The 12799-nt window shown below is 36.1% G+C and overlaps 1 protein-coding gene across 4 annotated transcripts in view; it reads right to left on the bottom strand.

The window, feature by feature from the left end:
- LHFPL1 (LHFPL tetraspan subfamily member 1) overlaps positions 1-12799 on the bottom strand; it is a 92913-nt gene that overhangs the window by 26810 nt on the left and 53304 nt on the right. For all 4 annotated transcript variants that reach the window (XM_063660160.1, XM_063660157.1, XM_063660159.1 and 1 more), the window contains exon 3: positions 12127-12225. In XM_063660160.1, the coding sequence (XP_063516230.1) occupies positions 12127-12225 (99 nt within the window). The remainder of the gene's footprint in view (positions 1-12126; positions 12226-12799) is intronic.

Consider the following 12799-nt stretch of genomic DNA (forward strand, 5'->3'; position numbering starts at 1 on the left):
CTCAGAACTAAAGAGTAAAGAAAAATAACAGTATAAGAATCAGCTAAAAAAATCTGTTTCCTGATCATTTTATCTTGATTAAACTAAAGCTTTAACATAGGAATATTTTGACTTCTACCTTAATAGACTAGAACTTAAAGTATTAAAAAAAACAAACTCACAAAGCTGTGTTCTCTTTTCCCCTATGCTAGACAAAACAGGACTTCTTAAATTATTTTATCTTCCACCTTTTTCATCTGTAAAATAAAAATTTCAACATTAAAAAAAGAAATTTATGTATTTATTTATTCTCCAAATATTAATGAGGACATTTATTATGGACTCTGTGTTAGGTATAGAAGGTATAAGTTGAAACATTATTTTTCTCTTGCAATCACAACCTAGTCTCCCATACCTTGACAATAGATTGACTCTATTACCAACAAATAGTGCTTTCAATAATAGGAAGTAGTAAATATTGTTCAACAAGGGACCAAGTTCTCTACTAAGATACTTCTCACTTGTTGCATGTACAGTGTTATTTTCTTAAGCTAATTTAATATAAATGAACCCATATTTAAAATTAAAATGTATTCTTACTTTAGCTCCCAATTGTTTTAAAGCATACTTCTTTTTTTTTATTATACTTTAAGTTTTAGGGTACATGTGCACAACATGCAGTAGTTACATATGTATACATGTGCCATGTTGGTGTGCTGCACCCATTAACTTGTCATTTAACATTAGGTATATCTCTAAAAGCATACTTATTTTTCATTTGCTTTATATTTGGACCATGACTTTCTTATTTTTTTTATTGCATGTTTGTTTACCTGGGCATTTCTAATCTTCTTTTTATCTATCATCTGACATGTTCCTATTCACAAATTATCCTAACCTTTCAGTTAGAATTTCTCCTTCTTCAAGACTCCCTTTTCCTTAGCAACCTTTTCACTGAAGGCCATAAGCCTCCTCCAATTGTGAACAATTGCCTCCTAATGTGTTACAGAGGCTTCATTCATGCTATTCTTCAAAGATTTGCAGACTTTATGGTTTTCTGGATTACTTGCCTTCCTCTTTTGGGATTTATTCTCTCCTTTGACTGTAATATATCTTCCAATATTCCCCTGTGAAAAATGCATGAGAGATAAATGTTATGTGGCCTTCCATGTTGGAAATCTTCATTATTTTATTTTACTTGTATGACAGTTTTTCTGGGTATAAAATTTTAAAAGCATTGTACCTTTTTCATCTAGCATCCATTGGCTTTGATAAAATATATTATGCCAGAATGATTTTGTTCTTTATATGTATTTTGTCTTTTATAACTTCTTTATTCTCCACAAGTTTTTAAGGTATTCTGTTTAATGTTCTGAAATTTTGTCATAATATGTATATTCATGAATCCTTTTATTCTCATTGTGCGGAGTAATCAGGGAGACCTTTTATATTGCTGGACATGACTTCTCACATCCCTTTTTTCATGTGTGGAACAAATAAACATCTAGTTTTTTGTGAAAAAAAAAAGAAGTATATAGCTTCTCTAAGTTTTCAGTGGGACCTATTTGGGTGTCCCCTGTCTATATGCCATTGGGTATGAAAGAATTTTCTAGTAGTGTGTGGATTTAAGAGGATTTTGAAAATCTCATCAAAGTTGCAATTAGCGTATTAAGAAATCACTTGAAATCTCTGTTCAGGGTTCTTACTTAGATTTCTTTATAATACAATAGAAAAAAAATTCCTCCTCATTGCACCCTCAGTTTCTCAGAGACTTTGCTTTTTTGCATCATTCTCTCTCCACTACAGGATCATTCCCATCAGCATCCAAGCATTTGGTCATCTTAGAAAAGGCCTTTCTTCATCCCACATTCTCCTCCAGCTACTGCTCACTTTCTCTGCTCTCCTTCTTAGCAAAATTGCTTGAAAGAACTATCTACACACATTGCCTTCATTTTCCTCATCTCACAATACTGCCAGTATCTGTAACTCCAAAACTTCTCTTCTAGGTCACCTGTGTCTGACTGACTCCAATGGTCACTTCTCTGTCCTCATCGAGTTTAATGCAGCAGTATTAAACATAGTTGGTTACACCTTCTTTTTTGACATACATTTTTCTCTTGGCTGCTGTGACCCCCACATTCTTGATTTTCTTTTTTATGTTTCTCTGGCTACTCCTCTGAGTCTCCTTAGTAAGTTTCTGTACAGAGAAGCAACTAACAGCACAGACTCTCTCAAGTCGTGCTGTACAATATGGTAGCCACTAGTCACATTGTGCCTATTACACTTAATAAAATTACATTAGGTTAATTAATAAAATTAGACATTTATTTAATAAAATTAAAAGTAACAATTCAGTTCCTCAGTCCCATTAGCCATATTTTAATTGTTCAACAACATGTGACTAGGAACACATGAGACAGCAACACAGAGAACATTTCCATCATTGCAAAAACTTCTGTTAGATGGTGTTGCTTAGATCAGACTTCTATCTGCCACTCCACAGCTGAATGACCTTAGGCAAGTTACTTAATCTCTCTTAACCTCAATTTCCCTTTCTGTAAATGAGGCTAATAATATCTTCTTTGTAGATTGTGGCAAAGATGTAATGAGCTCTTGTATGTATAGTGAGTGCCATATAGGAGTTCGCTATGATTGCCCAATCTTTATACATGAAGAATTTCCCATTACTTAGACTGGGCTCTCTTCTCTTCTCACTCAACTCTTTCTCCCTAGCTAAATTCATCTTGGATAAGTCCCTTTACCTTTCTGTAAACTTCTCATCCTCATGAAAAGATGAAGATAATGACAGCACCTATTTCACTTGGTTGCTGTGAAAATTAAATGAGATGATACATATAAAACACTTGGAACATTGCCTGGCATATAGGTCATATTCAGTAGGTGATAACCACTGTTAGTATTACAATCCTCTTTCCCATTACTTTAAACATCATCTATGTACTAAGAACTCCCAATTTCTAAACTCAAGGTCAGAGACCTCACTGAGCTCCAGACTGCTTGCTTGACAACTCCACTTGGATTTCTCCTGTTTTTGGAGATAGGTATCTCCAAAACCTATCTAAAACTGAGTTTCCTTCTCTTTTCTCAATCCCAGCCACAGTTGCTTCTCCTCTAGTCTTCCCCATTTTCGGACATGTCTTCCATACCCATATCAAATCTATCACCTGTACAATTGATTACACCTTTAAAATATATTTTGAAACAGCCTACTTTCCCCAGCTCCACTGTCACCTTTGCTACCCTCATGTCTTTGCCTAGACTATGGCTCAGCCTCCTGACTGGCCTCCTGCTTCCACTCTTGTCACCATCCCCATAGCCATTCTCTATAACACTGCCAGAGGAAACTTCCTAGAATAGAAGTCACATCTTATCTCTTTTCTTCCTCAAACCCTGCAATGGTTTCTCATTGCAGTTAGGATAAAATACAAAATCCTTTAAATTCTGACTAATGCCTATGTCTCTGAGATCATCTATTACTCTTCCCATTACTCACTCTTCTGATTCAGCAAAACTGGCCTTAGAGTAGTACCCAAATACAACATGCGCTTTCTCACATTAGAGCCTTTATAGCATTCTACCTCTTTGTGTGGAACTCTCTTCATGTAGTTCACTTGGTTAAGCCTACCCACCCTTCAGGTTTCTTCTTAAGTCTTACCTTCTTAGAGAGGCCTTCCCTAATTCTCCTCTAATTTAAGTCAGATGCCCCTCTAGAATTCTCTCACCAAACCCTGTCTCTTCCTTCATATCATTTATCAACACTAATTAGACACCATGAGAACATCTACCGTTATTATAACCACCGAAGTTCCTTCCCTCATAGCACAGTGCCTGCCTGCGAGTCAGAAAACCTACAGTGTGTGATCTTGGCAAGTCCTTTTCCAGGCCTCAGGTTTCTTGTCTTTACCTTGAGGAGATTGGATTAGATTTATTTGCTCAATAAGCCTCTGTTGAATGTGAAAAAGGACACACAAGGTCTAGGCCAACATGAAGCTTACATTCTAGTAAGGAACACAAGTAATCAAATAAGCAAATCTAATAATTATATATTGTGATTAGTGCTACAAAAGACACCAAAAAGATGCTGTGATAGAAAAGTATGATGATGGGAGACTTTGAGGTGGTGGCATTGAAGATAAACGATAATAAAGAACCAGCCAAACCCAAATGATAGCTAAGATCTATTTTGTTTGGACATTCTATGATTCTGTATAAAATATGCCACACATAGCTAAATATGCCAAGCATCATAAAGGAGGGAGCTGCCTCATTAAAACTGGCACCAAGGGCTTTGTGCTATCAGTTGAGGGATATGAGAGTCTTATTCTTCCTCTCAGGATAATGTCAGTAGATGAAATCAACCTGACAGAATAGTTTTAAGAAACCAATATGGTAATGAATTTAATGTTCATAGCACAATCACCATAATGAGTGTATACAACATTTTTAAGACCTCCAAATTCAAGATTGTAGTTACTTCTGTTGGAGAGGCACAGAGATGTAATTGGGGCAGGATATAGAAAGATTCAAACATATTGGTAAGGTTTTATTTTCTAAGCTGGAATTCAAATCCCACCTCTGCCACTCTACCAGCTGAGTGAGTGAACTTAGGCAAGCTACATAACTTTAAGTAGCTACTTAATCAGTAATAAGTACATGGATGTTCATGGTATTATTTCATATCTTAAAAATATTTGAAGTATTGCATAATAATTCTAAAATGTAATTAATATGAAGCCTATGCAAGCATTCAATAAATGATAGCAATTATTATTACATAATGATCACAGCACCTAAGTAATGGTTGAAAGCTAGGGCAATGGAGACTCCCAGGCCTGGGTTTAAATCCTGATTCTGCCAATTACAAGCTCTGTGCCCTGGGGTAACTTAATAACCACCTTCTCAAGAATTTTGCTCCTTCAGTTATTCCCTCTCTAACTGTCATCAAGGTTTAAGTAAAATAATGTATGGGATATAGTAAATGCTCAAAAACATATTAATTATTGTTAACATCATTTTTATTCTCCTCAATCCCATGCACAGAAAAAAGAAAGAGTTAGGAACAAGTGAATGGAAAGGATAAAGTGGGTCTCCTATTTTCTGCTCCCTCCCTTTCTATTCCTTTTCCTTGCTGAAGGAAGATGGCATATGCTGAAAACTGTTCTCTCCGAGAGAAGCAGCATGAGGTCCTTCGATGGCAAGCCTGCCTGGGAGTTGGAGACGAGCTGCTAGAAAGGGCTTTGACTCCAAGCTAAAATAGACCAAGGCAAATCTCAGGAACATTCTAATCAGGGTCTGAAATCAAAGTTGACTTAAAATAAATGGATAAAAGTTAAGAATTTTTAAAGAATTGTAATTGTAAATTAGACACTGTCACCTTTTAAAGTTGCTGGAGTTGAATATATTATTTGAAATGAGCAATAAAAATGAAATGTTATTTAATCCTTTCCATAATTATTGAAATGCAGATTAAAAGAAGATACCAGAGTGGAAGAAACTGAAATGTTGACAATCCACAAAACTGAGGAAGCTATGGGACATCAGGCAAACTCACATTGTGGGTTGGAGAATAACTTAGTACAGTCTCTTTGGAGAGCATTTAATTCATCAAAGACTTCTGAAAATTTAAAATAACCATTAACCCAATCATTCCACTCCTAGGAATTTGTCCTACAGATAAACTAGTATGCTAAGACATATACATAAAGTTGTTCCCTGAAATATGTTTTGGAAAAGCCAAAAACTGGAAGCAACCTAAATGTGCATAAAGAAGTGGTTAATGATCATATGATTCAATCATTCAACAAATATTCAGTACTATTTGGTACTCTTTAAGCAGGCACTGGGGAGATAGCAATAAACAACAAAGACAAAAATCTATGCCCTCACACAGCATGTTATTATGTTATCCCTACAATGGAAAAATATGGCATTCCTAAAATATAGAAGGAAGATCTATAAACATTGATAGCTTTTCAAGAGATATGAATAAGTGAAAAACGCAAGGTGCAGAACAGTGTAGCTAGATAGATAGAGAGCTAGATAATATGATCTCAGTTGGAAAAAATATTTTATATTTATTAAAAATTCTGGAGAATATAAAAGGAACTTAATGGTCATTTTGGGGAATGGGATTGAGGTCAGAAAAAAAGACTGATTTTAAGTTTTAAACCTTTATATATGTATTGTTTTATTTTGTCACATACATGAATTATTTTTATTTAAAATAACGATCTGAAATATACTTACGGTTTGGCATTTTTCTGGTTATCCATTGTTGTATGACAGACTACCTCAGAGCACAGCAGCTTAAAACAACTATTTTATTATATCTCATGGTTTCACAATTGTTCAGAGCTCAGGTGGGCAATTCTTCTACTTTAAATGGCATTAACTGATGTCATTCAGTGATATTCAGTTAACCGGTATGGAGGGTTCAGAACAACTTCACTCACATGTGTACTGCCTTGACAGGAATGGCTGTACTAGCTGAACTTTTATGTCTTTAAGTAACTCTTGGAAATCCCATGTGGTCTCTCCAAGACAGTCAAACTTTTTATATGACGACTCAGAGCTCCAAGAAACCAAGATGGAAACTGCAAGTTCTTTAGACCATAGGCCTAGAATAAGCTTGATGTCACTTCTGTCATACTCTATTTCTCTTCTATAATGAAGTTAATTAGAGTATTAAGTCTAAAGCTCTAATTAGATTTAATTAGATTAACTTAAAGCAGCTATATGCCAGTGAAGATTTGGGGAATAGCAATTGGAGACAGACCCAGCTTCTCTATGGGAAGAGTATCAAGAAATTTGTGGCTATCTTTAATCCAATGCAGACATCAAGATTAGTGCCTTAATATAAGTTGTATCTTTGATCATTCAAATTAGGACTAAAAAATAGTGTGGATGGTCTAGGATAACTTGAATGAAAACCTAAGAAAAGATAGGTTGAAGACATGAATGTGATCTCTTCATATAGGAGGCTGCAGAAAGCCTATCAGAGTAGCAGAGTGGTGAATCCTTTTTACTTACTCTGATGGATTGATAATGCCCGCCTCTATTCTCCTCCCTACCTTCTTCATGTCTCTGAACCATGTCAGGGTAAAAAGCTTATTCCTCTGGTAGGGACCATGTCTTTTCTTTTTTGGCTCTGTGTATCTCCCTTCCCAAGTAGCTGGGACTATAGGTGAACATCACCATGCCCAGCTAATTATTTTTATTTTTTGTAAAGAGAGGGTTTCACCATGTTTCCCAGGCTGGTCTTGACCTCCTGGGCTCAAGTGATCCATCCACCTCAGCTTCCAAAAGTGCTGGGATTACAAGCATGAGCCACTGCACTCAGCCTAGAACTACTCATTTATGAACTAGGTCCTTAGGTAGTGATTAGGGCAAAAAACAAAGTTGGTAATCTCCATGCAAATCACATGTCCAACTTTTTACTTCGGCATTTTACCTTAATCAAAGTAGAATCATAGCAACTCATTCTGTAAAGCCAATATTACCTTAATACCAAAAGTCAATAAACATGTACAAGAAAAGAAATATACAGGTCAATATCCCTAATAAATATATATGCAAAAGCCCTTAACAAAATCATAAAAAACTAAATCCAGCAAGGTATAGAATGAATTATACACCATGACCAACTGTGATTTATCCAAGAAATGCAAGGTTGATTTCACATATGAAAATCAATCAATGAAAGGCACCATATTGAAAGGATAAAAGACAAAAATTACATGATTATCTAAGTAAATGAAGAAAAGGGTGTTGATTAACTCCAACACCGTTTCATTGTGAACACAATCAGCAAACTAGGAATAGAAGGGAATTTCTTCAACCTAATAAAGGTCCTCCATCTATTAAAAAAAAACATAGCTAACATCAATGCTTAATGATGAAAAACTGTATATTTTACTGCTAACACCAGTGATAAGGATCTCCATTCTCACAAGTTCTATTCAACATTGTCCTGGAGGTTCTTGCAAGGGCAATTAGGCAAGGAAAACAAGCAAAAGACATCCAGATTGGAAAGGAAGAAGTAAAACTGTCTCTATTCTCAGATAACATGATTGTCGTATCTAGAAAATTTTAAAGAATACACTTAAAAGTTATTAGAATTGATAAAGGAGTTCAGCAAGGTTGCAGGATACAAGGCCAACATGCAAAAATCATTTGTACATATGCTCCTCAATTTACAATGGGGTTACATCCCAACAAACTCATTGTAACTTAAAAATATTGTAAGTCAAAAATGTATTTAATATGCCTAATCCACAGAATGGAATAGCTTCACCTAGCCTACCCTAAAGGTGCTCAGAACACTTATAATATTACAGTTCAGCAAAACCACTGGGCAACACAGTATGCTGTAGAGTATGGGTTGTTGGTGCCTGACTGAGAGCTGTGGCTCACTACTGTGGCCCAGCATCTCAAAAGTGTATCATACTACAAATCTGTAACCTAAAAAAAGGTCAAAATTCAAAATTAGAAGTGCAGTTTCTACTAAATGTGTATCATTTTTGCACCATTGCAAAGTTGAAAAATCATAAGTCAAACCATAGTATGTTGGGGGACCATCTGTATTTCTATATAATAACAATAAGGAATCTTAAAATAAAATAAAAGTGTAAAACAATTCTGTGTTAATAGTCCTGCTTTACTTATTAAAAAATAAAAATAAAATACTTATGAATAAATTTATCCAAATAAGTGAAAATGTTCTACACTGGAAATGACAAAACATCATTCAAAGGAATTCAAAGTGACCTAACTAAATGGAAAGTCATCTCAGGTTCATGGATTGGAAAACTTCATATTATTAAGGCAGCAATACTCCCCAGACTAATCTACAGATTCAATACAATTCCTATCAAAATATCAGCTTGATTTTGTGTAGAAATTGACAAGCTAAATCTAAAATTCTGATAGAAATGCAAAGGAATCAGAATAGCCAAAGCAGTATTAAAAGAGAAGGAAAACTCATACTTCTGATTTCAGAACTTACTACAAAGCTATGATAATCAATACAGTGTGGTACTGGCATAGGAATACACATATATTCAATGTATTCTATCAATGATAGAATATTCAATATATTCTATCAATGGAATAGAATGAAGAATCCAGACATAAACCCTTACATTTATGGACAATTGATTTTTCAACAAGGATACCAAGACGATTCAACGAGGGGAAATAACAGACTTTTCAAGAAATGGTGCTACAACAACTGGATATTCACATCAAAAAGAATGAATATGGACCTATATCTCATACCACTTTCAAAATTAACTCAAAACAGAACAAAGGCCTAACTATAAGAGCTAAAATTGTAAAACTCTTAGAGGAAATCCTAAGGGTAAATCTTTATGATGTTGGATTTATCAATGCATTCTTAAATATGATACCTAAAACAGAAGCAAAAAAAAAAAAAAGAAAAAGGAAAATAGATAAATTGTATTTGATCAAAATTACTTTTATACTTCAAAGATGTCATCAAGAAAGTGAAAAGACAACCTACAGAATGGGAGAAAATATTTAAAAATCATATATCCAAAAAGAGTCTTGTATCCAGAATACATAAAACAATCTTACAGCTCAACAACAATGGCAACAACAACAAATAACCCAATTAAAAATAAGCAAAGGATGGCTAGTTGTGGTGGCTCACACCTGTAATCCCAGTCCTTTGGAGGCCGAGGCAGGCAGATCACTTGAGGTCAGGAGTTCAAGAACTGCCTGGCCAACATGGTGAAACCCCATCTCCCCTAAAAAATACAAAAATTAGCCGGATGTGGTGGCAGGTGCCTGTAATCCCAGCTGCTTGGGAGGCTGAGGCAGGAGAATTGCTTGAACCTGGGAGGCGGAGGTTGCAGTGAGCAGAGATCGCACCACTGCACTCCAGCCTGAGTGACAAAGTGTCACTCCATCTCAAAAAAAAAAAAAAAAGAAAAAAGAAAAAAAACAAGCAAATGATTTCAATGCACATTTCTCCAAAGGAGATGTAAAAACAGCCAACAAGTACATGAAAAGATGTTCAAAATCATCAGTCATCAGGGAAATGCAAATCAAAACCACAATAAGATAGCACTTTACTCCCACTAGGACAGCTCTAACAAAAAGTGGAAAATAAGTATTGAGGAAGATGTTGAGAAAATTGAAACCATTGTACATTGTTGGTGGGAATGTAAAATGATGCAGTCATTTTGGAAAGCCTGACAGTTCCTCAAAAGGTTTAACCATAGAGTTAATATTTGACTCAGCAATTTTGAGATATATACCCAAAAGAAATGAAAATATGTCCACACAAAAATGTGTACACAAATATTTATAGAAATATTATATAATAATAGCCAAAAAGTAGAAACAACTCAAGTATTCATCAAATGATAAATGGATAAATAAAATGTGTTACATTTATACCATGGAATATTATTCAGACATGAAAAGAAATAAAGTACTGGTACATGCTACTACATGTATACATCTTGAAAACTTCTCGCTCAGTGAAAAAGCCAGACACACAAAAAAACACATATTATATGATTCCATTTACATAAAATATCCAAAATAGGTAAATCCATATTGACAGTGGTTACCAGCAGCTGGGAGCAAAGGGAAATAGGCACTGATTGCTAATGGGTAAGAGGTTTCTTTTTGGGCTGATGAAAATGTTCTGGGGCAGGGCGCGGTGGCTCCCTGTAATCCCAGCACTTTGGGAGGCAAAGGTGGGTGGATCACCTGAGGTCAGCAGTTTGAACCATGGCGGAAACCCCTCTTCCACACCCTGTCTCTACTAAAAATACAAAAATTAGTTGGGGGTAGTGGCGCCAGCCTGTAGTCCCAGCCACCTGAGAGGCTGAGTCAGGAGAATCGCTTGAACCTGGGAGGCAGAGGTTGTAGTGACCTGAGATCGTGCCACTGCACTCCAGCCTGGGTGACAGAGGGAGGCTCCATCTCAAAAAAAAAAAAAAAATTCTGGAATTGGATAGTGGTGATGGTTAGACAATGTTGTGATTATACTAAAACCCACTGATTATATGCATTAAATGGGTACATTTTATAATATGTGAATTATATATCAACAAAACTGTCATTTTCAAAAAGTAGAATCAGTCCCACAACCAACTAGGAAAAATGTGCTGAATCTTCAGCTTTTACCCCAGCTAGCAGGACTAGTGGCTTGCTTCCCTTTCTTCAACACCTGCCCCAAGTATTTACTCATTCTTTTATCTATGGCAAAAATATTATGTTTACCAGTCAGCCTTGTCCTGAGTGAAGAACACTGGACATTTGAGCGTCCACACTAGTTACACCTTCCTTCATGTTATGTTTGCATAGGGAACAACTTTCTCAAAAATTAGTCAAGCAAGACTCAAAAAACAATCTGAGGCAACAGAGAGAAAGGGAAGTATTGGAGCACAAGCTATATGTGGTTGGATGTCCTTGTTCCCAAATCCTTTTGTATAACTGAGAATACCCAAGGAACCTAGACATTCCCTCTCCTACTCTCTTTCATCATGATAGGTGGGGGAATATTTCTGAAGTCTTCCAATTAGAATCTAATCTATTATCAACTCACAATAGTGAACCTGAGACATTCTCAATGAAAACTGGCAACGAGAGAATGGTTCAGGGCTACTTCTGTCACCTACTCTAATATTTAACAGCTCTTGCCGTTAGAAACAATTTTGAATATTTATCTAGGTTCCTCATGCTTCAGGTAAACTAAATAACCTCGTGTTACATCTTCAGTGAAGACTGACAAGCGATACTGTTGATTTACATTTGGAAAATGGTGCCTAGAAGGAAACACTAGTAGGAACTAGGATTTATTCAGAAGATGGCAGATTGTTAGTCTCCAAGCATTTTAAATCCCTCTGAAGATAGGGTTGCCCTAAACTGGTCATAGGTCCCAGGGCAAAAGTGCATAAATTGTATGGAGAGATAGTTAAAGAAGGTGAATTTATAGCCAACTCTTGTGAGTTAAGCCACCACTTCCCATACGCTAACACAGTGAAAGAGATTCAGGCAAGTACCACTAGCAGAGTGCCCTCCAAGTGGTAAAGCACTTTGAAAAACACATTTCCCATGAACCATCACTGCCATCTGCCCAGGCCACCTTACCTAACTGAAATTGATTGGAGACATTCCCACACGTTTGCATTATCTCCGGGCTATTCCATCCTAAAGGGTATAAGGCACAGCCTGAGCTTATCAGCAGCCCTAGAAAGAAAGCATACACACAGACAGAAAAAATATAACGTCTTCTGTCACACCAACATTCCCTTTGGATTAGTTCAGCTCAAATTCTGCCTCCTCAACTGAGCTTACACTTCTCCCTTTAGCCTAAATTTCTATGAGAGTACCAACTCAACAGGATTTTATTTTTGGCCATGCCACAGGTAGTGGAGTGTAATAGGTAGCAGAGGGGACAACTCATAAATTTAACAAATGTTGAAAAATGAGACAGGCCAATATACTTTTTGCAGCCAAAATACTTTTGTCAATGACTTACAAGGCTAGGTTGGCTTTTCCAACCTCTTTAGCCTTGGTCTGATATACAGAGAATAACAATGTGAAGGTTACTACTCTTTCCCAAAATCCAGTTGTTTCTAAACATCAGGCAGGTCCCTACTAGCTGAAAATATGTAACGATTTCTGTAACTTAGAGTCAGCTGCTGGACCGATGAGCAGGGAGCCACACTCCTCCCTCGATAAATCATTCCAGCTTTATACCAAGCAGTCCTCCCTTCTTTGGTTTCCATATGCCTTACACCATGACCCCTTACCCTAAATA

The sequence above is a fragment of the Pongo pygmaeus genome, chromosome X, assembly GCF_028885625.2.
Source record: "Pongo pygmaeus isolate AG05252 chromosome X, NHGRI_mPonPyg2-v2.0_pri, whole genome shotgun sequence".
In the NCBI taxonomy this organism is placed as follows: Eukaryota; Metazoa; Chordata; class Mammalia; order Primates; family Hominidae; genus Pongo; species Pongo pygmaeus.